The sequence below is a fragment of the Arachis duranensis genome, chromosome 5 (assembly GCF_000817695.3).
Source record: "Arachis duranensis cultivar V14167 chromosome 5, aradu.V14167.gnm2.J7QH, whole genome shotgun sequence".
Lineage (NCBI taxonomy): Eukaryota > Viridiplantae > Streptophyta > Magnoliopsida > Fabales > Fabaceae > Arachis > Arachis duranensis.
This window is the reverse complement of record NC_029776.3, coordinates 31391346-31419320: the sequence shown is the minus strand read 5'-3', so window position 1 is coordinate 31419320 and position 27975 is coordinate 31391346. Positions and strand designations below refer to the sequence as shown.

At 35.3% G+C, this 27975-nt stretch overlaps 2 protein-coding genes across 2 annotated transcripts; one reads left to right on the top strand and one right to left on the bottom strand.

Moving 5' to 3' along the window:
* The first annotated feature begins 873 nt into the window (after positions 1–873).
* LOC107489075 (phospholipid-transporting ATPase 3) lies at positions 874–18592 on the top strand. The gene is made up of 27 exons (XM_016109849.3): positions 874–1299; positions 3254–3319; positions 3681–3742; positions 4698–4779; positions 5112–5222; positions 5982–6059; positions 6142–6238; positions 8958–9064; positions 9265–9330; positions 9954–10075; positions 10289–10379; positions 10471–10548; positions 10629–10745; positions 12246–12392; positions 12466–12570; positions 13481–13623; positions 14476–14577; positions 14656–14719; positions 14811–15023; positions 15422–15587; positions 15673–15752; positions 15854–16093; positions 16281–16502; positions 16594–16761; positions 16920–17282; positions 17369–17475; positions 17992–18592. Exons 1-27 carry the CDS (start codon positions 1174–1176, stop codon positions 18293–18295), a joined length of 3627 nt encoding a protein of 1208 aa, XP_015965335.1. The 5' UTR covers positions 874–1173; the 3' UTR covers positions 18296–18592.
* Positions 18593–18624: 32 nt separating this feature from the next.
* LOC107489074 (disease resistance protein RPV1-like) lies at positions 18625–27574 on the bottom strand. The gene is made up of 5 exons (XM_016109848.3): positions 27063–27574; positions 25042–26023; positions 23476–23895; positions 19792–21384; positions 18625–19529 (listed from the first exon to the last, which is right to left on the bottom strand). The coding sequence occupies exons 1-5, from the start codon at positions 27551–27553 to the stop codon at positions 18852–18854; spliced, it is 4164 nt and encodes a 1387-aa protein (XP_015965334.1). The 5' UTR covers positions 27554–27574; the 3' UTR covers positions 18625–18851.
* Positions 27575–27975: the final 401 nt, after the last annotated feature.

Below are 27975 nucleotides of genomic sequence, written 5' to 3'. Positions count from 1 at the left end.
GGTTGAGTTATGCGCGTGGCACTGACGCTCCATTCAAAGGGAGTGAGTGCGCGTGTCTTTATCTTGGGCTGGGCCAACTTGTAATACTTGTAAGCTTTTTTTGCTTGTATGTGTAGCATTCCCCAATTGTTTAAACCAACAAATTTGTTAAAAATATAAAAATTAAAATCTTCTATAGACAAGTAAAGTTTTATACGTTTAATATTGTTAAAAATTTTAAAATTAATTTATATTACAAATTTTAAAGACATTTATTAGCAAAATCTTAAAAATAACTATAAATATATAAAGTGTTGAAGGCAAAATCTTATTTGGGTTGACATAGACCGTTAAAAATGGTAACTGCCTTAATAAAGCCTCAACCAAGTCCAACTCAAACCTTTGTCGCTTCAACTTCTACAACTTCCTCACTCACTGGCCCCACTTTCCTTCCCAAAGAACTCGGATATTCTCTGCGGCTATTGCCTTAAAACGACGTCGCACTCCACTGCAATACCAATAGCCTCTTCTTTGTGTGCCACAAATGTAATGGGAAGTCCTACGTGGGAACTTGGCTTCTTAACATTTTCCACGCTCTTTCCGCTCGCGTCCTCTTCCTCACATTACTAGCCATTAGCCAACCAACCAACTAATTTTCCTAAATCCTGATATTTTTTGTTTCATAAAAAATGATCAGTTTTATATATTCAAATATTCAATTAAATAAAATAATAAATTCACATAAATAAATAAATAACTATTTCGAGTGGTTCGGACTTTTTCTTACAAGTTTAATTCAATTATTTAATTTTTTTTATGTAATAATTTTCTTAAACATACAAATTTGAAAAGTGCATTATACGCTCCGGGTTGCGGGGGCGCGAAGGAGGAAAGGGAATAAATAATCTAGCACGAACGCGAGATCTCCGAAGACATAAAAAACGCAGAAGGGTAAAAATGGAAACCGGAAAATTTCGTGGAGGTTGAATTGAATTGAAATCGAATAAAATGACTCGTTTTCCGTTTCAGTCCTCCGAAATACCCGAAGGTGTAAAAAAAAAGCGCGTGAAATCGGAAAACGAGGAACGGAGCGGTTGAGGTAGGTCTCAACCACCGTCACCGTCATCGTCGTCGCCGCCGTCACCAACAAGGTCTTCGTTGTCTGCTTCACTCTTTAACAGATCGAGTTACGGAATGAGTCAGCCCGAGCGAATTCCGTCGTCTCGGACGGTTCGACTCGGAAGAGTTCAGCCGCAGTCGCCGGGTCACCGCACCATATACTGCAACGATCGCGAGGCCAATCTTCCTGTTCGATTCAAGGTTTTCCTTCTTCGTTTACTTAACTTGCTTTTTATGCACTGTGTTTTGCGATTATGCTATCTTGTTCCATTTCCACTGATTTTAGATTCAGGAACTTTGAGTGACTTCGTTTTTGGCTGTTTGTACTTGTTTTAGTTCAGATATTTGCTTAATTTACTGTTTTTTTTTTTTTTATTTGGAGCAATTTTGCTGGAGCTGTGCTGTTAATATTTGCTTTATTTATGCTGATTGATCTATAGATATTTTGGTTTCAAACTGTGCTTCGCAACACAATTGATACGGCAATATTTGGGTTGCAACTGCATCACTGCGGCATGTTTCGAACTAGAATTTAAGGAGAATGGAACCAGGGAAACGGATGTGAATAATATTTTGAGAGAATTTACTTATAGTAATCTCAAAGATTACAATTCATTTTCCCCTATAGAAATTCAAATGACACTCTTCCCCAATTTGTAGTTGTGGCAAATATGTATCGTGGCAATTGCTGCCTGCTTCAACTACATTTTCCGTGGATTTAGCATAGGTAGCAGTAAGATGAAGTACATTATATGGAATGTTTGTTTTGTAAGGTATGTATAAACTTGAAACTTCGAAGTGAAAATTGGAGATAACAAGATTCAACAAGTCACGGAAATTAAGTATTTTGCTCCATTATCCAAAAAATGATGGGGGATAGTGGAAGACATAAATCATAATATTCAAGCTGGTTGCTGAAAATGAAGGAGTGTTCCAGATTTCTTTGCTGTAAAATGTACAACTAAAGTTTAGGGTTAAATTTGCTGCATTGTTATTTTAGAATGGTAATGTTGCAACTTGTATGAGACTACATGTTGACTATTAAAACCAATAGGGACATAAGTTTAATGTTATGAAGATGAAGATGCATAAATGGATGAGTGGGCTCGTTAGACTAGATATAATTACAAATTAATTGATTAGAGAGAGAGAGTCGAGGTAGCGCCAATCATAAGAAAGATATATGGCATGTTCGGAGAAGGCGCATATATGAATATTTTTTTTAAGTAATTTTCTTTTTGTTGCGTAGGAGTTCCGTGAGGTATGCAATTTCAGTTCAATTTAATATAAAAGACGGAGATGCCTGCATACAAACTAGTTTCTTTTGTCGAAGTGAAATATAATAGGAAGAAAAAGAAATAGGGGGATGATTTGAGTTTTACTTGCTTGTTCCTCTTGAAAGGAACGATCATAATAATATATTAATCTTCATTAAGATGAGATAAGGTTGTGGCTGAATTGCTGCTGTTGCCATTATTTTGTCTTAAATTTTATAAATGAATACAAATACAAAGGAAATTAGTGAACCTTATTCAAAAGGGTGGTAACCGACTAGAACTAGAAAGCTGATGCTGATGTCTTTTTTTATAACGAGTTATATATAAGGAGTGTGCTTCCAATGTTATAGTTGGAATCAAACTAAGATTACTCAGGTGCAGGAGTGGTGCATTGGTATGCTGAGATGTTGGAATCTCGTGTAACATTAAATATTTAGCTTATTCATCCCACCTGTTTGAATCTTTTCTATCATCTAAGTTCAAGACTAAGAGCTTTATAGGAAAGATTTGTGATGTTTGACTCTGAAAATGCCATACTTTTATAGGCCAGAACATGTTTAAATTGAAAAGTTAAGCTATAAATATTTCCCCCGTTTTATAAGTTTTCTTAAAGTAGCTATGGGTGTTAGTTGACCTGCAGTAAACTAAGCCATCATGTAGTTCCATCAACTGTTACTTTTTTGTGTGAACTGTAAACTCAAATTTAATCTTATTTCTGTGTTATGGTCACACCTTGAAACCAATTCTTTAGTGTTCTGTTTTTTCCCTCAACTTCCAGAAATTACGGATTTCTTTGCCTTGTCTGATATTGTATTACTGTAGTATATTTCACATTTCTTGATTTAAGGTTTTTGACTAATTAATATGTATCATATTAGGGGAATTCAATATCGACTACAAAGTACAACTTCTTCACTTTTTTGCCAAAAGGATTGTTTGAACAGGTAAGTACTCCAAGCTTTTCGCTTATTGAGACTGTGCACTGTGGAATGCATATGATTTATACTTTTTCAAATATTCTAAGTTTCGCCTACCACTATATGGGATTTTTAATGTATTTTCTCTACAGAATATAAGGGTCTTGATTCTTGATTTAAAGTATGTGAAATGAATTTAGTATGCGCTCAAAATGGTTGATTTTTACCTTTTTTCTCTTTTTAAAACTAATATACTGCTTATTGAAGGTAAATAATATTTGTATTCTGTCGAAAGAAAAAAAGAGTTTGTAGATGATGATGCCAATCTGTTTCCTTCTAATCAATGTTTTCACTTAACTGAAGCTAAAAATACATGTCTTCGTTGCAGTTCAGGCGGGTTGCTAATCTCTACTTCCTTACAATCTCAATTTTGTCTACCACGCCAATCAGGTTTGCAAATGCTAGATAAATTTACGATTAAACCAGTTAGGTATTGTTTTACTACTATCAACCATAGCTTTGAAAAATAAGATCGTACCTACTGAAGAATAGTAACATTTTATTTCTTTAGTTTACTTGCTAACGACATGATATAGGTGGTAGCATTTTCAATCTAGGTATTTTTATTAGAAAGAATCATCATATGATATTAAGAAGTTTTATCTTTACATTCGGTTTTCTAGATGTTAATGCAGCCTGTGTCATTGGTTGTTATTAGTATTATTGTTGTTTTGATAAAATAAGAATATTGTTATGATGGAGAGAAGAATAATACAAGGAGATGGGCATCAAGAGGTCCTCCATACAATAGCAAACAACAATCAGAAGGAAAGCTATCTATAAAGCATTGGTTTCTAATGTCTCAAAATATTTGAGAGGAAAAGTCCTTGAAAAAATCCACGGGCTTTACACTAAATAGATACCAAACTTCTGATTTCCTATAAAACTTGTTTGCCAGAAAATCTCTATTTAACTGTGTCAGTGGATTTTGTTACTTTGCTCTCATGTTTGATTGTTCCTTTTTGGATGGTTTTGAGTTTCCAATTTTATTTACAGATGCCTACATGTGTTTTAGCTGACAAATTGTTAATCCAACTACCTGATAACCTGAAATGGTCTATATGAAGCTTTGTTTGGTGTCATAGATTTTTCTTTGTTTTGATTATCGTTTGCTCATTGAGTTTATAGTATTTTGTTTCTTATTAGCAATGATTTGTTATTTTGATCTGTTATTCTTCAACTTTGCATTATGCTTCTCTGTCCTGATTTAATATGTGAAGGTGATTATCAGTAATATATACTTGAGCTGCAGATTTCTTCCTTTTATATGCTCTTTTCACCAGTTTTTAGTTTTATTGAGTCACAACTTGTCTAATCAGTAATTAGATATTTTCTGAAACTGCAGCCCGGTGTCTCCAATAACTAATGTGATTCCTCTATCTTTGGTGCTGCTCCTCTCACTTATTAAGGAAGCTTTTGAGGACTGGGTTAGATTTTTATTTACTTTTGAATTCTTGTACATTACTTCCTTGATTGTTTTTCCTATTCATGTTTTCTGGTAGTACTGCAATGTCAAATAAGGACCTATTAGAAAAAGTTGGCTAGATAAATATTTAGAATAAGCATATTATTATGCATTTTACTTATAAGCCTGTGAAAGATTGAGTGGGTTTTCTTAATAAATTGGCAACTGTGCTGATTTCATGTTCATTTTTTTTTCCGTTTTTCCCCCCTAGTTGAAAATTTCAACATCTTAGAATTGATTATGCCAGTGTGACTAATGTATTATTTGCATTGGTTTATCTTGTTAATTTTACAGAAGCGTTTTCAGAATGATATGTCCATAAACAATAATATGATAGATGTTTTACAAGACCAAAAGTGGGTGTCTATTCCATGGAAAAAGTTGCAAGTTGGTGATGTCATCAAGGTGAGAGTGGTTTATATCTGCATTTAATGTTGACATACTTTTATTTTAAACTGGTACTTATTTGGGTATTTCTTATAGGAATAACAATATTCTCTTAAATCTTATATTGGTTATCATGTTTTTGGCTGCATATCTTTTATCTGTGATGAAGTTTCTCAGTTCTATTATCTTTTAGGAGAAGCCCCCTTGTTATCATCACTTACCCCTTTTTGGTAGCAATTGTTATTCCTTATTTTCATAATCACTTGAGGAGTTTGACCATGCCTAATTCTCACTTGTGCCTGGTTTATCTCTGTTCAACTTCTCAGTATTGCTGACCAATTTATTCCAATGTGTAATGAGTTTGCGAACCTATTCCTATTTATCTTACATGACGATAGTTTAAGATGTATGCTTCTTCTTTTCCAATACATGTCTTGTTATAATAGATGTGCTTCATTCTCTATGAAACTTGCTTGCTGATTCCTCCCTTTATGCACTTGCTTATGTGTGGCTGCAGCAGTGTTAAGGTTTCATAGAGCAATGTGGTTGTAACTCTTGGTAATTTATTGTATTCTTCTGGATTTTGAAAGTGGCTTTTGTTCTAAACATATTTTTCCATGCTGACTTCTCTTTTTTAATTGGAGATTCTAACTATAGTTATTAGTTTGGGTTGCGGATACCTATAGTCTGGAGACCACTAGGATTTTTAGTTTGCGGAGCCGGTAGTGCTGCTTCGATTGCTGGCTTCATTTTAAAATGCTTGTTTCTTGTTTGTAGGTTAAGCAGGATGGATTCTTTCCTGCAGATCTGCTTTTTCTAGCTAGTACAAATGCGGACGGTGTTTGCTACATTGAGGTTGGTTTATTTGTTTTAATCTGAAAATAAGAGGTGCTTGACATTTCTTAGCCATACATTAATCATTGTTTTTGGATGACAGACTGCTAATTTGGATGGGGAAACCAATTTGAAGATCAGGAAAGCATTGGAAAAAACATGGGATTACTTGACTCCGGAGAAGGCATCTGAGTTCAAAGGTTTTGATTTTTTCATTGATTGACCCTCATTTCTTTAGCACTTTCTTCCTTTCTTATTGCAGTGAATGCACCATTGATTTGTTATTGAAGTTCTACTTTACTTGGTGACAACCTGTCGACAAATATTTTATCTCAGATGCATTTTATGTGATACATCTGTGGTTACTAGATAGATTTTTCTAATGTCAATGTTCTTTGGCTAATTTATGTGAGCACCTGATGCCTAAAAGCTTGGATTGGTTCTGCTGAGCAATTCAATATGTATGTCTACAGATTACAGAAATGTGCAGCCTCCTTTTTAGTTTCATCCTCTTGTTTTGTGTTTTTTTTTCTTCTCCCTTCATGTGCTTATTGTATCATTCAGATCAATAATACTAGAATGGAAGAAGGGACAAAATTACACCTGAAAGTTCATACGCTGGACACAAATACACACAAATCATTTAATGAGTCATGCGTGTACAGTAATTATACACTCCGGCGGACACAATTACCATTCCGGCCATCAGCGTGTGGCGTGGTTAGTTTGAGTGGACACGCAATTCACTCCTTGCTGGCACGTTCAGATTGAGTGAGCTGACCATTTAGTGCCAACTCATAAATTACAATTTATTTTAAAAAAGAAAAAAGAATAAAAAGACATCCTTAACATGCAGCCCAAAGCGAAGCCATTGTTGTGTTGTGTTGTGTTGTATCATCTTCTCTCTCTTTCACCTCTTCATTGATTCACACCAAAAGCTTGAAACTTTGATTGAGGGGTACCTCAGTTTCTTTTGCAGAGCTGAATCCACAGTTTCAACCTCCAATTCTCTCACACCATCACCTTCTTTTTCTTCTTCTTCCACCACCACCACCTCAAAGAAACAGAACAACAAAGAAAAAGAAAAACCCATCAAGATCCAACACTTCCATTACAGTGACCTTGAAGCTGCTACCAATGGCTTCTCAGAGCGCAAGCTCCTCGGCGAAGGAAGCCATGGTTATGTCTATAAAGCTGTAATGGTTTCTTCTTCTTCTTCCTTTGCATCTGCACCAGAGTTCATCATCAGCAACAACGAGGTTGATAACGAGATCGATATCTTGTCCAAAATCCAGAGCAATAACAGCAAGCTTCCAAATTGGGGAAGAAGGGTTCGTTTGGCATTGCAAACTGCAAAGGAAATTGATACCCTTCATTCATCAACACCACCTGTGATCCACAGAGATATTAAATCAGCAAATGTTCTGATTGATAAAAACTTCAATGCAAGGTTAGGTGATCAATAATGCCCAAAAACCCAACTCCAAACAAATGCCCATAACCATATTCTTAATACACTTTATTTCACCCTTAATCATATTAACTGTCTTCTGTAACTGTTGCACATCTTCTTCCAATTTGGTGGCACACTCTGTAAGCTCATTCATCTTCTGGTATGATTGTTTCAATGACCTTTCTTCAGATACAACCTTTGTCCCCACATTTCTTGTTTTTCCTTCTACTTTGTCCAGCCAAACAAAATACTCACAACGATCTGTCTGGATTCCACTCTGTTCTAGACTTGAGTACCACAGCTTCAATTCCGTACAAACACTTGCCATTGTTGTACTCAAACTTCTTCTTCTTCTTCTTGTTCTTCAACAACGAAGATCCGCCACCAACAGCGCTGCCACAATTTAGGGATAAAGAGCTCAATTTTTTCTGGGGTGAGCCCATATTCTTAGTTATTGGTTAAGGTGTTAGGGTTTCAACACATAGCATCTTCTTTCTGAAGATAAAAGAGAACGAAGGGTTTATTTTAATTAATCATTAAAATAAATTGTAATTTCTGAGTTGGCACTAAATGGCCAGCTCACTCAATCTGAACGTGCCAGCAAGGAGTGAATAGAGGCACGTGTCCACTCAAACTAACCACGCCACACGCTGATGACCGGAATGGTGATTGTGTCCGCCGGAGTGTATAATTACTGTGCACGCGTGACTCATTAAATAATTTATGTGTATTTGTGTCCAGCGTATAAACTTTCAGGTGTAATTTTGTCCCTTCTTCCTACTAGAATATTCAGATCTCTCTTTATTCTCTCTATTTTGTCTCTAAATTCTCTCACGCTAATAGGATATTATCATCAATTATGCTTTAAATATTCGAATATACTGTCAACTGTAACAATAACGATTACTGATTCTTAGATACTGATTGTGATGTTAGACATTGGATGAACTTCTAATTAGCTCCTTTATTGACTACTATTACATAAAAATCATAGTTGGATGTTCAACCTGGAATATTTCTCTTGCATTATTTTCTACATTATACAGGGTATCCCCATCATAAGTGACCCAAGCCTGTTCATATCTTTTTGCCAACTTAAACTAGAACTTTTCTCCATGGTGTCTGTTTCTTGTGATTCTCTCCTTCCAATTGTCTGAATAGTTCTCTGGCTTCTAGGATCCTAGTTTTTCACATATTACTTATGCATTGACATGTTTATTTTTCTGTTTAATTACTCCTTTCTTTTAGTTACAAACTCTTGAATTGTGATTTTATGTAAAGGCAAATAGCTTTTCATGTATGATTGCTTTCCTTCCAATCTCCTTAGAATATTAATACTCACTCCATGTAATGGACAATCAATAACATTTTGATTAGTGTCCACTTTTGTGGTATGTGTGAAATTTGATCTGTGGCTTGTTTATCTTTTGTTATGACTGTCTTTTTTTTTCCCCTGCTACTTGCAGCTGAAGTTCAGTGTGAGCAGCCAAACAATTCATTGTATACCTTCACTGGCAATCTTATACTTCAAAATCAAACACTGCCTGTCAGCCCAAATCAACTTTTATTGCGAGTATGTTATGATTTCCTGTCTCTCGTTTGGCTCTTGTGAGCTCCATCGCCATTCATAAAATAGTCATAATTCTTGAGTTGATGGGATGTGTGAACTTTTGTTTTAATCATAGATTTATTAGACAGATATTGATCTATGGGTCACTCCTCTTTTGGGAAACTTACACTGGCCTTGACAGATTGAAATTTCCTACCTTTCAGGGTTGCAGTCTCAGGAATACAGAGTATATTGTTGGGGTGGTCATTTTTACTGGACATGAAACAAAGGTTTATTACCATAAAGTGATGCCTAATTATGATTCATGCATATGTCTTTCAACTTAACAATCCTTTGTGTTTCATGTAGCCTAACACAATTAAATATGTAAATTGTAGGCGTAGCAATGCATTGATTATTAAATGTGCTACCGGCACACAGTTCTTTTATTATTTACTAGTTTGATTTCATCATTATTATTGTTATTCATTAGCATTTATATTTTTAATTCTTGTGGGGTGGTATGATATGAAATGCTTGTGGATCTTCCCCCTTTTTTTCTGCAGCAGGGGCGGTGGTGGATGGGGATGGGGTGTCCAGGGAAGGAAGAAAAAGACCTGAAAATAAACTTTGATGTTGTGATGCTTGTGCTTGATTCTTATATTTATGGCTACTTCAAAAGTAGTACCCAACACATGCAGTGTTATTTTACTTAATTACGTGTCCATTTATTGGTGTTGATTTGTATTATTTTTGTTTGAGTTCTCCTTTTGGAAGCTTGGATTAGCTTAGGCTTGTGATTGAGTTGCACGGAGTTTCTTTCTGGCTGTAAATGCTTTTCTGAATGTTCTTTTCCTTATTATCACTGCATGTTTTCCTTTTGCATTTGTTCATGTTATCCAACACATTGCAGGTGATGATGAATGCTATGAATGTTCCTTCCAAAAGAAGTACATTAGAGAGGAAGCTTGACAAGCTCATTCTCACTCTTTTCGCAACTCTTTTTGTGATGTGTTTTATTGGAGCTGTTGGCAGGTTTGTGGGTAACACATTTAGTTTTCTTGCACATCATTGCTTTTGGCTAATGCTTTGGGAGCTTTATAATTGCTTGCCTGGTACTGCTGGGAAGGGAAGGGTTTAGCTTTATTTACACTCACAATGGATGTACTCTTCTTTGTTATTACTGTTATTAATTATTAATTAATTAACTATTAATGTACAATTTTCTTGGATTTATGTAAATTGTAGTGCTGTCTTTGTAAACAAGAAGTATTTCTACCTACATCTTGAATCATCAGAGGAGGGCGGAGCACAGTTTGACCCAAGAAACAGATTTTTGGTACTAAATATTTCAATGTTAAGCTGGATGACTATCTCAACATAATTCTTTTTTAATTAACTTAATTCTGTTCTGCTTCTCATGTTTTCAGGTTTTCCTTCTGACTATGTTTACCCTCATCACGTTATACTCAACTATCATCCCAATTTCACTTTATGTGTCCATAGAGGTATGTTTGAGTCATTTATATAACCAAGAAAATGCCATTTTCATGAAAGGGGGGAAATTTATTTTTGGTTTATGTATCAGATGATTAAATTTATTCAATCCACTCAATTTATCAACAAGGACCTGCACATGTACCATCTTGAAACCAATACCCCGGCATTGGCCCGAACTTCCAATCTGAATGAAGAACTTGGGCAGGTAAGGTGATAACGCATTTTTTTTTACCTGACAAAACATTATTATTGACAAGGAAGACAGAAAGTGCAAGAGAGAACAAGACATGCTAGCATAAATTCAAGTCAGATCTTTTTTGTGTAGTGAATAGTAATTCCTCTGCCAAGAACAACCATCAAACTTACTCAAAGATTCATGTTCTGAAAACAATGAACAACCACCACCAAGTGTGTGGTGAAAACCTATTAACAAAATCCATCCTCAGTACCTGGATACTGTGAAAATATATTTTTTTCCCTTCCTGTGTTACCTAGATGGAAGGGGAGCCTTCGAGCAACGGTGGAGTTGTCACTGTGTCATCTCAAGGTCACGGGTTCAAGCCGTAGAAACAGCCACTGATGTAATTATTAGGTTAGGCTGCGTATATCACACCCTTTGAGTGTTGCCCTTCCCCGAACCTTGTGTTAACATGGGATGCTTATGCACCGGGCTTCCCTTTTGTTTTATTGTGTTACCTAGATGCTCTAATAATTAGCAAGAGCAAATTTCACTTAGAAGATGTTTCCTTGAGGGTAGTAACCATGAATCGAGATGTGAGTTTGCATATTGATTTCATTGATTCATGGAACAAGAGATACGATTTCTTCCCTCCTAGACCGTGTCATACTTAAATAGATATATTGTCATGATTTATAGTCATGCCATTATCTCTTTGCTTCAAACTATCCTTTACTTCAACCAGTCAATTCTACCATAGAAACTATAATTTCGGTTCTCCTCGTGTATTCACCATATCATACTATGGAAGAGTCACATATCCTTCATTATATATCCTGTTCCATGACCAGAGTCTTGCCCTCCCATCCTTGATGCATGTCACCTGGTCTAAATATTGTCTCTTTCTCTCCATTTTGCGAAATTGTTAATACCTCTTTCCCCCGCTTTTTTGCCAAAAGTTTATACAACCCTTTGAGCACTAGTTCTTGGTTCGGTCACTGCCTTTTCTCCCTGTTTGTTGTCTTATACTTTTCCAAGTTTTCAGCGTTTAGCTATAATGACTGCTCTTTGAAACAGGTTATTTACCTTCTCTTGAACTTGGGTGTTACACCACCAAGATTCTTTACCTTTTAATTCTAAAACATCTTGATTCTGCATAATCTTCAAGTGTTCTTCTGGCTGCGTTACTAATCCCTTTTGTCATCTCATACCACATTTCATTTGCACATCTCTTCGCTTTTCACTAGCCATATGCCCCCACTTAATCCTCGAACTCTTGCATTTTTCTTCTGACGTTTCTCTCAACTCATATCTCTCCTTAACTAGGATATTATGTTGGGTAGTCAAATTGTCTCCGGGGATAACATTTCAGTTTGCATTAAAAAAAAAAGACACTAACACTTTGCAGCTTGTGCTAAGTTTTCTTTCCAATTATTTTCCAGAAGAAATTGATATATGGGCTTCTCGGTAGATGCTATTGAAATTGAAATATTTATAGTTCACAAGTGTACTTGCTGATTTGATTAGGTGGAATACATCTTCTCTGACAAAACTGGGACTCTAACAAGAAACTTAATGGAGTTCTTCAAGTGTTCAATTGGAGGAGAAGTCTATGGAACTGGTGTGACTGAAATTGAAAGGGGAATTGCTGAGCGTAGTGGCAAAAAAATTGAGGTAATACAGGTGTGCATTAAACTGAAGTAGCCAGATATCAGGGTCAAGAATAATGATTATACCTTGTCCACAGGAAAATATCTCATCCAATGCAGTGCGAGAGAAGGGTTTTAATTTTGATGATCCTAGGCTTATGAGAGGAGCTTGGAGGAATGAGCCTAATCCTGATAACTGCAAGGTAAGTCATTTAGCATAGCGTGAATTGGGTTATTATGCTTTTAATATGCCTTGGGTCTGTAAGATCATATTGTTGATGCTGACTTAGAAGGATTTTATCATATATACCCATGCAGTTCTCTTAACATATCTTTTTTAGTAATGTAAATTAATTGGATTTTACCCTTTGTTGTCTCATAATAGTTATTACGTAATATTAAGGGTTGTTCTATAAATGTATTTTATGAAATGGCAAAAATTACTTTACTGTTGCCAAGTGTTGTGAATTGCAGGCAAGATTTTAATATCTGGGCTGTTTATACATTGGAATTTTGCACTTCATGTAATGGTCCTTATCTAGAATATAGGCGCTTATGACTTTAATATCTGCATAATATATTATTGATACTAGCATTTTTGAATGGTTCTTTTTAGCATCAGTTTGCAATTTGAGTTTCCATATGTTCATGAAACATTGCATATTCCTCTTACTACTCTACATAGAAAATTTCTTATTCTATGATTTTCACTAGAAAAGGATCTAGACAGTTGTGCTGAATGATATGACTTGCCTGCCAATGTATTGCAGATGTTACTTTTCCTTCAATTTCATGGTTACCACTTATCAGTGAACTAATTTTTTTGAACTTCTTTAATCTCTAGAAAAAATATAAAATGCCTGATTGCTTAGAAGTAATTGCATCTTCTGTTTATTTGCAACTATATGAGTTTGCATAGCCTGGATAGAGGGCGATCCAGCTATGTCAATTTCTTACTTTCTCAAAGAAAATTTGATTGGTTTTGTTTGCCCACATTTCTCATAAGCTTTGTTCTCTTGTTTCTTTTGGTTATTGGTTCTGTATGCTTACACCATGAAATAATAGTTCTCATCCTGTACCACAGCTTAGGTTGATATATATGTTGTTCTGTAGGAATTCTTTAGGTGCCTTGCTATCTGCCATACTGTGCTTCCTGAGGGTGATGAGTCCCCCGAGAAGATTAAATATCAAGCTGCTTCACCTGATGAGGCTGCTCTGGTTATTGCTGCAAAGAACTTCGGTTTCTTCTTTTATAGGTTCAAACAACTTCACTGTTTTCTACTGTATAGTTTATTGTATAATTGTTCTCTTGTTTTGCCTTACCTTTGTATGTTGCACACAACTCATCAAATTTTGTTGGGTATTTTGAAGTTCTAACTACACCACTCACATATAAATTGAATGTAGGCACACTATCCCTATTTTGTGTCACTCGTCCTATAAGTGATTGGTTGCCATGTGTACTGAGTTATCCTATCCTGAGTCATTTAAATTTGATTCAATCCAAATGCACCTTTGCTGTAGACTTAGGTCTAGCTTTCTGTGCTTAAACCAGCAGAAATGTGAGCAAATTTATGTTATGCTATACTTTATTCATGTAATTCATTGAAGGGAATGAGATCTAAAATTACCAAGTTATTGAGTTTCAAATTAGAAATGAAAATTTTCACCTTTTTTGTATTAATGGTGATAGCAGATCCCACTTAGTGTGACATGGTTTAGTTGTGAATTTGAGTCAATAGAAGGAAATGAGTGAGAGATACAGCTAAGAAGCCTCTGGACTCATTTGGGCTGACAATCTGATGGTGTCTTGATATTGGGTGAACCATGAATATGTGTGAAATTCTCACTTCCCTCTGTAGTTTTTGCATTTTCTTTCTCAGACAGAAGTTCTTCCAATGTTAAAAAAAAGGAGGGCTAAATCTTTCTTATCCTTCAAAAGCTGTGACTGATTTGAGCCTTCATTTGAAAAGCTCTGTGGCAACGTACTCCTTTTAATCTAAAATATGACCTTCTATTCTTGGATCTACTACTAGTTATTGGAGCTGCTAGGTTTTAGAGGCACCATTCTAGTTTGATCTGACCTAATAAATACTGTTGTTTCTCAGGCGAACACCAACAATGATATATGTCCGCGAATCACATGTTGAGAAGATGGGTAAAATTCAAGATGTTCCATATGAGATTTTGAATGTGCTTGAGTTTAATAGGTAACCATTTCTCCCTCTTAATGGGCACATAGTTTTAGACATTTTGGACAAAACTAGTAATCTTTGTTCCATTAATAGTACAAGGAAGCGCCAGTCTGTTGTATGTCGCTATCCTGATGGAAGGCTTGTATTGTACTGTAAGGTAATAATCTCTTTCAGTTTCAATACAATATTTATACTGCATGAATTTTTTTCTAGTAAGATAAATCTTTCAAGGAACTTGCTTTTCACAGGGTGCTGATACTGTAATCTATGAGAGGTTAGCTGATGGTAATAATGATATTAAGAAAGTGACTAGGGAGCATTTAGAACAGTTTGGATCATCTGGGCTACGTACATTATGCCTGGCTTACAAAGAATTGCATCCTGATGTTTATGAAAGCTGGAATGAGAAGTTTATTCAGGCAAAATCTTCTCTGCGTGATCGTGAAAGGAAGTTAGATGAGGTAAATTTGATTTGACTATGGTAGATGTTATGTTCTGTGGAACAGTTTGTGTTAGTTTAAGGTTTAGCTTCTTTAGAATCTACAATTTTTTATTGATTGTGGTCACACCCCAATGTTTTTGCCTGGTATCACTGCAAAGTGTGTCAGTTACATCAGTATCTCTAGCTAAGTTTGGTCAAGTGCATGCACCCCCTTTTTATCAGTGTTGTTCCGTCAAACAACTTGCATCTCCTTCCCCATCCTTTTTTCCCCTGGTTTTAGCTGTATGATATAACTTTTTATTTGAAACTTAAAACTTTTTATTTGAATGATGTCCTTTCTTGTATAGTTCCAAATTCATGCATAGTTTTGTACGTGTAATTATTGTGTTCATTTTTATGCCTGAGAAATCAATACAGGTGGCAGAACTTATAGAGCATGATCTCATCTTGATTGGTAGTACTGCCATAGAAGACAAGCTCCAAGAAGGAGTACCAGCTTGCATAGAGACTCTTAAAAGAGCTGGCATTAAAATATGGGTACTTACAGGGGACAAGATTGAAACAGCTATTAATATTGGCTATGGTTAGTCTGCTTGATATTTCTGTGGCCAATAAATAAAATATAGTAGCTATTAACTTAATATTTTCTTTCCACTGTTTGGCTACAGCATGCAATTTAATAAACAATGAGATGAAGCAATTCATTATCAGCTCTGAAACTGATGCAATTAGAGAGGTTGAAGAAAGGGTAAGCCTCACCTGTAACTTTATGTTTAAATGCATAACTTTTAATATTTCTGATTTAGAATTTTATACCCTTTTAGTTAATTGCTTTGTAACCTTTTCTAGGGGGACCAAATAGAAATTGCACGGTTTATGAAAGAAGAAGTTAAAAAAGAACTGAAGAGCTGCCTTGAGGAGGCCCAAAGCTACTTTAGCTCTCTCTCTGGTCCTAAATTAGCACTTGTTATTGATGGAAAATGTCTAATGTATGCACTGGATCCAAGTTTGAGAGTCATGCTGCTGAATTTGAGTTTGAATTGTCATGCTGTTGTGTGCTGCCGAGTATCTCCTCTACAGAAAGCACAGGTAAACTTATTCCTGAAGGCAATTAAAGTCATTTTGCAATCCTTATTTTCGTTATGCAGAGAGCTTTTGTTTAGCATGATAGTCACTTTTGGATCAGTAAATTTGGGTCTAGTTAGTAGGAACTGGTCGGGGTAACATGCCTCAGTAGGATTGGTGGTGTTTGGATTTCAATTACGGTGCTTTACAGGTCACTAGTTTGGTCAAGAAAGGTGCTCAGAAAATAACACTTAGTATTGGTGATGGGGCCAATGATGTTAGCATGATTCAAGCTGCTCATGTTGGTGTTGGCATAAGTGGCTTGGAGGGGATGCAAGCTGTGATGGCCAGTGATTTTGCTATTGCCCAGTTTCGATATCTTGCCGACTTGCTTCTTGTTCATGGCCGGTGGTCATATCTTCGAATATGCAAGGTGTTATATTTTTGCTAATTATACAGTTGTTTGTGTGACTTTTTTCTCCCTGTTTCAGTGTTTGTAACACCCGTTAATTTGGTTGTTTCAGGTGGTGACATACTTCTTTTACAAGAATCTCACATTCACTCTAACCCAATTTTGGTTTACATTTCAAGCTGGGTTTTCTGGCCAGAGATTCTATGATGATTGGTTTCAGTCATTATATAATGTCATATTCACAGCACTGCCTGTGATCATTGTTGGACTATTTGACAAGGTGGCATATTATCTCCCTCATTACTTCTGATAACAACTTAACTTTCAGGAATAGAATTTTGGTAGCACTGTTTAGTGTAGAAACACACACCATTTGCTTGTTCCCATTGCCTAAACCTGTAATTTCATGCTTTGATTATTTACTTGTACCTTTGCCAGGATGTCAGCGCTTCTCTGTCCAAGAAGTATCCTGAACTATACATGGAGGGAATAAGAAACGTGTTTTTTAAGTGGAGAGTTGTGGCTATATGGGCCTTTTTTTCTCTCTACCAGTCTCTAATATTCTATTACTTTGTGAGTTCATCGAGTTTAAGTGGTAAAAATTCAGCAGGCAAAACATTTGGACTCTGGGATGTCAGTACAATGGCCTTCACATGTGTTGTAGTAACTGTCAACTTGCGACTTCTCATGATTTGTAATTCAATTACAAGATGGCACTATATTAGTGTTGGTGGAAGTATTTTAGCATGGTTTATTTTTATTTTCTTATATTCTGGGATCAGCACTCCTTATGATCGACAGGTGAGCTTTTCTCTGCATTCAGAAGCTGGTAATCTAATTATTCCCCGTTAGAAACATGGCTAACTCAAGCTTTATTCCAATTGCAGGAGAATATGTATTTTGTCATATATGTCTTGATGAGTACATTATATTTCTACCTCACACTACTACTTGTTCCTGTTGCTGCACTTTTCTGTGACTTTATTTACCAAGGGTAACGTCTGATTTGAAGAACACTCGGTTCATATCTTGTCTATGCATGCTATTTGTGGGAGATATCATTCCTCCATTGGGGATGCATGACTAGTTTACATAAGGTTGCATCACTTTGGCGTGAAGCATTACATACATTGATAGTCACAAAAAAGAGACCTTTAATCAAAATATCGATTTTATTACCAATTTCCACTTTCAAGAACGATATACATTTTACTATGGATGTTTAATTCGTGATAGTCTTTGCTGCATTTGCTTTAATGATAATCATGTAGTAAAAAATTAAGCACCTTCACAACATAACCTTTTTTATTTTCTTTTGTTTTTTCTTTTTGTCCTTTTTTCATTAATGGGCACTTGCATCTATGGTATGAATGGACTAAGAAGGAAGCCGACAACTGAAATTATTCATATAACTATATTACTATATCCCAGTGGTTTCTATGTCTATCCTGTCACCTATTTTTTGGGGTTTCTCCTTTATTTACTTTTTTTCCTTTTCATATTGTTACAGGGTTCAGAGATGGTTCTTCCCATATGATTATCAGATTATTCAAGAGATGCATAGACATGATGATACTGATACCAGCAGGGCACACCTGTTAGAAATAGGGAACAACCTTACACCAGCTGAGGCCAGGAGCCATGCCATATCTCAACTCCCACGTGAGATATCAAAGCACACTGGGTTTGCTTTCGACTCCCCTGGTTACGAGTCATTTTTTGCCGCACAGCTTGGTGTATTTGCTCCAACAAAGGCATGGGATGTTGCAAGACGTGCTAGCATGAAATCTCGGCCAAAGATTGGACATAAGTAATCAGACAACAAAGAAACTTGGAGGAAGATGTTTGTACATTGACCGTAGTTTTGCTTTTTCATTGAGAGGCAGCCTAGGAGATTTGTAACATCACCATGTACCATATTAAATATTCAGCGGTTTCATTTAGGTATATTTTGTGCTCTCTATCTCCCTAGCTTGGGGGGAAGTAGAGCAGATCTTTTAGTTTTAGGATTGTTACAGATGTATATTCCACTATTTTAGTTACTCACGTCCATATTTTCTCCCCCTAGAAAAAGAAAAGTGTGAATCAATTTTCATTTACGAAGTGTTCAATATTTTTCATTGTGTTTTTGACATATCTGGATATAGTATCATTTTTCAAATGCCAAGTGTTCAATATTTTTCTTTTCTTTTAGTGTTTTTTGCATATCTGGACATGGGTTGTATTGTATCATTGACAAAGAATGTACCTCATATACGTGTTTAATGTTTAGGTTTGCTTTTCTTTTCAAGTCAATACATCTAGGGTTCAAAAAACATGAGAAGATATGCCATAAGCAGATCAAAATTGGAAAGAATTCTTCAACATTCTTCAAAAATTGAGGTATCTTAAGTATAAATAGCTCAAAGCACACAAAAATGTCGCACTAAAAAGGATGGAACGAAGCCATGGGTCTGGAACTGTGCTTCTTGTTATACTCCTCCCGATCTCAAGTGGTTCATTTGACGTACTTGTATTCACATGCAAATGCGATCTCGGGCAATAACAAGAGTTGAAGAACTTGGCTAATTTTTGTGACACCGAATATTGGCTTTCATCTAGTGATTCTTCATCTCCTTCATAGTCATCATCACCTTCGAAGACCAAATGAATTCCGCAGCTCTTCAGCTTCAACTCCTGAACAAAGGGTGCATTCCGCTTTGTCAAATGCAAGGTGTATTTATCTTTCAACTGGTGAACCAATGAAGTATGAGCTCCAAATCTGTGCAAGAAGATGTGGTCTTCATTTGTCCTAGGTACACCTAACAGGCGAAACGTAGTGCTATATACATTATCAGTCAAATTGAAGACTTTTGCCTGAACATCCACTAACTGCAAGGCATCTCTTTGGTTTTCAGGTATACCGTCGAAAGAGAGTACACCGGCACAAATAATACCTTTAAGCTCACGGTTCCTTCTCTTGGAAAAGATAATTGATTCTCCTGAAATCCAATCTGGAATATCTTTGCTTCCAGGCATAATCAAAATCCGTAAATTTTTAAGCAGATCCTGTGACAAAAGTTATGCTTAGTATTAATATAACAAAAGAAAACATAAACTTGGTATTAAAGATGAGGTTGGAAAGGTCAGGTTGGAAGAATATATGAGTAATGATTTATCAGTCTAAACTCCTTATTAATTATCCTTCTCTTAATTCCAAAACAAGGAAAGTACCATATTCATTCAATATCACATAAGGCGGCATAAACACATTTTTTTTAACTTGGTGGAAATTAGAGATCTGATTAAGAGAAGAAATAACCATACAAACCTTGGAAAATCTTCTCATCGCAGCAGCATGGGAGCATCCAATGCATCCACTCATGTACAATCTTCTCAAGGACTTTAAGTGCTCAATACCTGGTATGTCTTCCAGCTTTTCACAATTTGTAAGGTTCAACTCCTCTATGTTATCTAAGTTTGAAATATCAGATATGCGCTCTAATGCAATACAGTTCGCAACATCGACCTCTACTAAGCTAGAGGGAAGAGATGGCAGAAAAATGAGCTGAGTGCAATTTGACAACAAAAGCTTTTTTAGACAGGAAAGGCCTCTCATGCTGGCTGGAAGGCTGATAATATTATTGTGGCATAAATTTAGAGTTTCTAGTGATGACAACTTTTCAAAATCATCTGGGATTTTTCCAGCTATTCTCCATCCATGTGCATTTAGCTCTTGCAACAAGGTTAGTTTACAAAAACTTCTTAAGATTCCAACTGAATTGGGTTCTTCAGTATTCTTGTCTCCAACCATATTGAGGTAATACCTTCTTTCCATGTCTAATTTTACCAATCTTGAAAGCATCCCAAAGCTATCAGGTAGCTGTGTAACTGCTGTTTCCTTCATCTGTAACCAGCATAGAGATTTCAAATTTCCCAAGGATTTTGGAAGCCTTTTGAGCTCTTTGCACATGTCTATCCTCAAATGAATAAGATTTTCCAACATTCCAATTGACTCTGGCAATTCAGTAATATTAGTGTTATACATGTCCAAGGCAGTAAGGGCCGACATGTCTCCGATCGATGCAGGTAGAAACTTGAGATCTTTACAATTCGCCATCTCAAGCTTTTGTAGCATTTTCATGGCCCCTATATGTTCAGGCAAAATAGTAATTGGTGTCTTATCTAAATGAAGCTCAACAAGAGAGACTAATGCCTTTATTGACATAGGCAATTCACCAAGAGAAGTGCAGCCACTAACAGACAATTGCCTTAGATATGATAAAGAACCAATAGAATCAGGCAACTCTTTGATTCCACTGACATCCAAAAACAAATGTGTCAATGAAATTAGTGTCCCAACAGAATCTGGAATAATAGAGAGGGACTTACACCCAACCAAACCAAGTTTCTCAAGATTCTGCAAACATCCAATAGAATCAGGTAATTCATCCAAAGCTGTATGGTTTAGTGATAATTCTCGCAGAGAACAGAGTTTCCCAATGCTGGTGGGTATCCTTCTCAAAAGACGGCAACCACTGCAACTCAACTTTTCCAGTTTGGTGAGGTGGAAGATGGAATCAGGTAACACAGTTATGGCAGTCTCATCAATGAGAAGCTTTCTTAAAGAGACCAAGCAGCTTAGGTCCTTTGGTAATGCTTTCAATTTCCAACATCCAGAAAGAATCAAGTCCTCGAGATGTTTCAACCCAGAGACATCACTAGGTAACTCAACAAGGTTATAGCATGTGCCTAAGTTCAAGTGAACCAGGGTACTTAAATTTCCAACTGATTCATGAATCCTAGTTAAAGCAGTGCAGTTCTCCAATACAATCTTTTTTAGACAATGGTAACCAGTTAAATCCGGAATTGCAACTAAATGGTGGCAACTGGAGAGGTTTAAAACCATCAGGCACTCAGCTACCTGGAAAAAAAAAATCATAGTTTCTTACAGTCATACTCATTAATAAAGACAAAGATGATAAAGATAGTAAATGAGGTTTTTTTTTCTCCCGTAAAGGCCTAAAAAATGACATCTCTTTAGCTTTCTCAAAAATTTGTTTATGTATTCCAATTTTCCTGAAACGTTTATAGTAATTTAATTTGGCAATCATAGAAAATAATATTAGTGTACTCCATTAATCTCAAGCCAAAGAAAAAATTTAGTCAATAAATCTGATTGTCCAAATTTCGGAATAAAAGATTGATTGATCTAAACAATATTTAGAAAAACTAACTCATTATAGATTTTCAAGAGATGGCTTTGGAATAATAGTTAAGATGGATCCTTCATCTTCAGAGATCTCAATTGTGAAGTCATCAATAAGAGACTTATCCTGATAGGCCATATATTTTAAATAACATGGCAATCAAGGGAACATGATCTATTATTCCATGATTCATATTTGTTGAATCCTTTTTCACGTGAAAGAAATTCCGATGGATCTGACCTATTTTCTTGGGAATTTCTTTTATGGAAAAAAGGTTTTTACAACTATAAATCTTAAAAGAATAGACCAGATTCCCTTGATTTTTTTTTGGGTCACCAGATTCCCTTGATTGTCATATTCAAATTCTGAAAATGGTATATGGATGTTCGATTCAGTAGGATATCAGATGTTTATTATCCTGGTACGCAGATGATTATTCTGGATAGTATGAGTATATTGTGTTTGAGAAATTAGTAGTATTTTATTATGAATGTTCATTCTTTAATTCATAGGCCAAATAAATAGCTATTGTACATATTGCACAAATACTCCATTATCTCTCTAGCGGGATTCTAGCGGGATTCTTAATAATTTTAGTTGAGATATTAGTTTCTAACTTTCTATTTAAAATCATGAAACATACACAGAAATAAAACTCTTTAAAGCTATTTTTATATGATATAAATAAAGGCCGGCGAATGAAATACCAAAAGGGAATGTTAAATCAATTAAAAGCAACATAATTAAATTTAGAATTACAGCCAATTCTTCAAATATTTAATCAAATAGTTGGAAAAAAGAATCTTGGTGTCTGTTTTTTTGGAGTGAAAGAAACTTGGTCTTTTAAAAATAAAAAGACTAAAAGAACAATGTTAGCCAAAAACCTCAATAAAACAAATATCAAAATAATATATTTTATTTTTAAATTACTCTTATACTTTTTTTTTTTTTACTTTTTTTTTCATTCCTCTCAACACCACAATTTCATCCATTACCACTAGCCACCTACTATCACCGCCGACCATACCATCCTACCACCATCGATCATTGCTTGCCATCTGTTGCCGGTTACTCTCAATTCTAAACTCTAAATTTTAAATTAGATTTATTTTATTTCTTTTTTAGATATTTTTTTAGTTGAAATTTGGATGTTTTCATTTTTTTTTAGTTTTAAATATTTCTTTTTAATGATGAATTATTGTCTATTTTATTAGTTGAAAAAATATTAGCTCCTAATACTTTCTCATACTAAAATAATGCCAATATATCAGTCCATGACGTGAAAAGAAAATTATTATTATTATTGTTGTTGTTGTTGTTAATAAAATCTTATTTTCATATGATATCTTGTCATAAAACAATCATTTTAAGGTTTTTTTTTCAGTTATGAAATGACTAAAAAAAAATTAGAAAAAAGGGGTACTTAAATAGCATCAAAATTCAAAACAGTAGTATTCCTTTCATGTCAAAATTATCCCAACCAAATTTTACTTATAGGGACTTCAATAAAAAAATAAAAAAGTATAGGTAACTAACAACTTTTTTGAATAATGTGTGAACAATATGAATTAATAGAGTTAAAAGAGTAAATTTAATTAATAGCATTAAATTAGAGTGTAGTGTATTTTCATTTGATTGGTGATTGTTCATGTTATTTAAGATAGTCATTGTTTACCTAGCATTCCCCTTAAAAAATATAAGGCAAGCTAAGAACAAAAGTAAAATCTCAAAACACACGTGGAGATGAAAAATAAAAAATAAAAAGGATTCCATCAGTCAGTTCATCAGCTAACAAGAAATCAAACCTTGTTATGATGCTTTCCCCACAGTGTTTCAATCTTGCTTTCCGAGAGATCAAGCACGGCAAGTTCCAATGGATAATAGGAAGAAGACATGTTCTTTAGAGGACATTGTTTCCATTGTAACCACTTTACTCCTTGAGGCAGAAATTTGCCCTGTCCTTCAAGTCTTGAATAATTAATTTGAAGCAACCTTAAGGAAACCATAGGTTGGAAGTCCTTTGTATCAAGTGTAAATTTTTTTGCTTTCTCTCCTCTATGCTCCACATAGTTCTTATACTTTGCCTTCATATATGCTGATGCTGTTTTGTAACCTGGCATTTGTCGAAAATTGTCCCAGGTAATCTCTTCAGCAGTACGGTCTCTAGGTTTAGCCAGACTCCTCTTTACACAATCAAGTACAATACCTTCAACTTTTCTTGTTCCCTATAGATATTAGTCTTCATTGTTAGATTTTCATTCTCAAAGAAATTGAATTGAATGAAAGGACTTCAACAACAACAATAACAAAGTTGTCTCGCAAGATAAAGGGTGTTATGTGATTGGTTTGATGCTGATAAGGCCCCATATTTAAAGCATGGGGTAGACAAGGTTTCACTAGGTTTTCTACAAATACTGATTATTTAGAGCTTATTATAATTCAATTCATATGTATTTTTTTAAACCTTAAATCCTAAATCTAATTCATGTGTATGTAAACCCACTAAAAGATAGATAAGCTATTTAAAATAAGTTCATTGCAACTATTTTGAAGGAAAATATGTTTATACCCAACCCCCAAATAAAAGGACACCCATCAACTTCTAAGAGAAGTGCTGGAGAGAGTTCATAGAAAAAGTTGTGTTTTAGGAGTAATGTAGATAAATTCTCTCTAATTTGTGTCAAGAATAGTATTATTTAAAACATTTAAAATTAGGTATTTATGAGATGTTTAATAAGATATAAGATAGAAAATAATGTTCGAGTATTAGAATAAAATCACACTAGGATTTTAAAGATGGTAAAATGGATGTCGAACACAAAATACGACATTTAACTGTTTAGAAACTATTTTTTTAACAATAAAAAAGTAACTTGGTAAACCATTAGAGTATTAGACATATTCCAGACACCAAAGTTAAAAATAGCTGCAAGAGAGTAATTATTGTTTGATTCTTGAAAGAGTAGGGTTTTTGTTTTCTTAATTAAAGGTTTTGCCGTTTTGGACTTAAATTTTTGTTTTTTTTTAAATATCATTAAGAGATTCTTATCCTTTCTAAAGACTTCATAAAGTTGAGTCAGATTAGCTGTATTTTTAGTAAAAGACTCGAATATTGTAATTCTACTTCCCATCAAAACTAAATAGCCAATAGGTAAATTAGAAGGAAGTTCCAAAAATGCTATTCATACAATTAGTCATTAAAATCAGTCACTAATGTATTTGTGTATAAATATATGTGGGATAAGGCTTTGTTGTTGTTGTTTTTATGTATTTGTATTCCAACTTGTATTTTATATTAGTAATTGACTTTGATAGTTAGATTTTAGTATACTCATATGAAAAGTTCAAACAAGGTGTCCTACAATAGTTACCTTCTTATTCTTCAAGACACCCAAGATTTCATGACGATCCCATAACCTGCTACGTGAACCACAATCTAGAATACTTTGATTTTGAACAATTTGCCTTCCCATGTCTCTAACCTGATCATGCATCCACACTACACCATCCTTAATGGTCTTAATTAAACACTTTGTAGTTAAGACCGTTATTGCAATCTCCCCTCTAAAACCACAACCATTTAGTATATCAACCACATCATCCCTCTTCATTTCCATTTGCACAAACAAGCAAGCAATGTCAAGGAACACACACTTGTCTTGTTCATCCAAGGCATCGAAGCTGATCTTCAGAGCACCTTGAAGTTTATCCGGCCGAATATCTCTAAGCTTCAACAGTGTGTCTTTCCACTCGGAATGGTAACAGAACAATTCCAGTGCTTGAGACTCTTTCAATTCCTTCACCTCATACTTCACATTAACATACCTCTCCTGTAAAACTGCTCTGTCCCGTGTAGTAATCACAACACAGCTTCCTTTAGAAAACCATTCTCTCTTACCAATTAATGAGTCAAGCTGTTTTACATCATCAACATCATCAAGAAAAACCAGAACTCGATTTTCCTCTACAATTCTTTTGATCGCAGAAATACCAGCATTAACATCATTGATGGGATTCTCAGTTCCAGGGGAAAGATCACCAAGAATTCTTCCCTGGAGTGAAACCATACCATCTTCATTGTTTGCAACTTCTCTAACATTTGAGATGAAGCTGCGTCTATCAAAATGATCAACAAGGCTGTTGAAGAGTCCCTTGGCCAGAGTTGTCTTACCGACCCCTCCCATTCCATACAATCCTATCACTTTGACATCACTGGATCTTACGTCAAGTAACTTCCTTAACTCTGCAACTCTGTCATCAAGCCCAACTGTATACTGTGCCACTGTCAATGGAGTATTCCTCATCTGCTTCAAAACCGTTTGCACCAAAACTCGAATTAACTGATCCTTGTTGCTGTCCAAACATAAAACACAGTTGGAAAATCAGCCAAAAAAAGAGATTCATACCTTATATACAACAATTAATGAATAAAGATAAGCCAGTTTGGCTATACATTGATATAACTGTTTACTTTCATATCACAAGAACTAATTACTGGAAATACCGGAATCAAAGAGGTGATGATTCCAAAAACATATAGAAACAGACCAAATGCTCTATTTTTTAGAGTGGATTAGATGGAAGGAAGCCTTACAACTAGAGGTAGTTCCGAGTGCAAGAAACTAAGGAAGAAATTATTGAAAAAAAAATTAAATATAAATATGATGATATATGATAATGCAATAGCATATATTATCATTTTGGATCAGTATTTGACTAATAATAATTTACACCTATATTTACAAAGATTTGCTCACAAAAATCATATAATTTGTATTTACACACATGAATTAATACCGTTTATACTCACATTTATCAAAATTTACATATATAAACTAATAAAATTTATTTGCTTAAAATAAATTAGCAATGTACTAGCTAAATGCGGGTCAAAATTGCTAAAAATGGCTGACTACAAAAAAATTTTATAATGCAAAGGCATAAATCTATATAGTAAACTTCACTTAATTAGTATGACAGTTTATGTTGTGGAATGGAAATATACAAAAATCAATGCTTGTGTCAAAGGCATCAAAGGCATTTGAAGAAGAACGTTAGTTGAACATATTAATTTTGAATCTTTTATATTTGATTATCATGGATTCATCCATTTTTGTGTAAAAGGAGGTCACATCCCATTTAACGGTGGATGATTTTGTGTAGCAGTATAATGATGGGCATGATGGGCGATGGCTTTAATCTTAAAACAAATAAAGCATAGCAAGAAAACTATAAACAATAAGTAACGCTAAATTAATTACGTAGAATCAATCAACCACGATTGACACAAGTATTTAAATACTTGTTAAAGTATTAAGTCAACCAGATTAGAATAGAAAGCTCGAAACTGAAAGATATAATATAATATTTTCCAAAAATGATATATCTATACCTATTATGATCACCAAAAACCCAACCAGCAATTCCACCAACTTTGTTCATAGCACTCCTCCAACTGGCAACCTTATTCCTAAACCTCTCACTCTCTTCGTGCAACCGAAACGCCTTCTCGAAAGGTCCCTTCTGTTTTCGGACATGAGACGGGTCAACCCGGTAGAAAACGGGCAGCACCAGCTTCCAACCGCACTCGCAGATCTTCGCCAGCTCCTCAAGGCACCAGTGCGAGGAAGCGTAGTCGGGCGAGAGAATAACAATGGCGGCGGCGGAATCCGCGATTGCTTCCACCAGACTCGGCGAGATCGAGTCGCCACGCTGTAATCCTTCGTTGTCGATGAAGGCGCGCACGCCAGCGGCTTCGAGAGCGCCGTGGAGGTCCTCCGTGAAGGCCTCCCTGGTGTCGGAGCCGCGGAAGCTCAGGAACACATCCCACCGGAGACGGAAAGATGCCGGAGATGGCATCGTGATGTCACTTTCCGGCGACATGGATCTCCTTTAATTTGTTTTTAAGTTTTGATAATAAAATGAGGGAAAATGAGGAAGGTGCTTAAATTTTAAGTGAAGTTGGAAATTGGAATGTCAATGGAATCGGATTGGATTGCTTTGATTTAATGATTTTGGTTTAGGGTTGACTAAAGGTCAATGGTTGCTGTACGTGCATGATTAAAGTTAAAGGGCTCCACCCCGAATTTTTGGAACTTAATTATCGGCAAAGAAAAGAAGGAAACAAAACACGTGATTGACTTCACTGTTTTCGGGTCTATGCTACTTGATTCCCACGCAGCCCCAGATACCACACAAACCCAACTAAACTCATTATAATGTTCTCTCTACTCTCTGAAATTGAATACGATTCATCATTTAAGATGTTTTACTTGGTATCTTTCTCCTCCTAACAAGATAAGAAA

Coding starts and splice junctions, on each gene's coding strand:
- LOC107489075 (XM_016109849.3), top strand. CDS start 1,174: ATGAGTCAGCCCGAGCGAATTCCGTCGTCTCGGACGGTTCGACTCGGA. Junction 5,223..5,981: donor AAGTTGGTGATGTCATCAAG/GTGAGAGTGGTT, acceptor TCTTGTTTGTAG/GTTAAGCAGGATGGATTCTT. Junction 9,065..9,264: donor CAAATCAACTTTTATTGCGA/GTATGTTATGAT, acceptor CCTACCTTTCAG/GGTTGCAGTCTCAGGAATAC.
- LOC107489074 (XM_016109848.3), bottom strand. CDS start 27,553: ATGTCGCCGGAAAGTGACATCACGATGCCATCTCCGGCATCTTTCCGT. Junction 26,024..27,062: donor GTTTTTGGTGATCATAATAG/GTATAGATATAT, acceptor ATGTTTGGACAG/CAACAAGGATCAGTTAATTC. Junction 21,385..23,475: donor GGGGAAAGCATCATAACAAG/GTTTGATTTCTT, acceptor TTTTTTTTCCAG/GTAGCTGAGTGCCTGATGGT.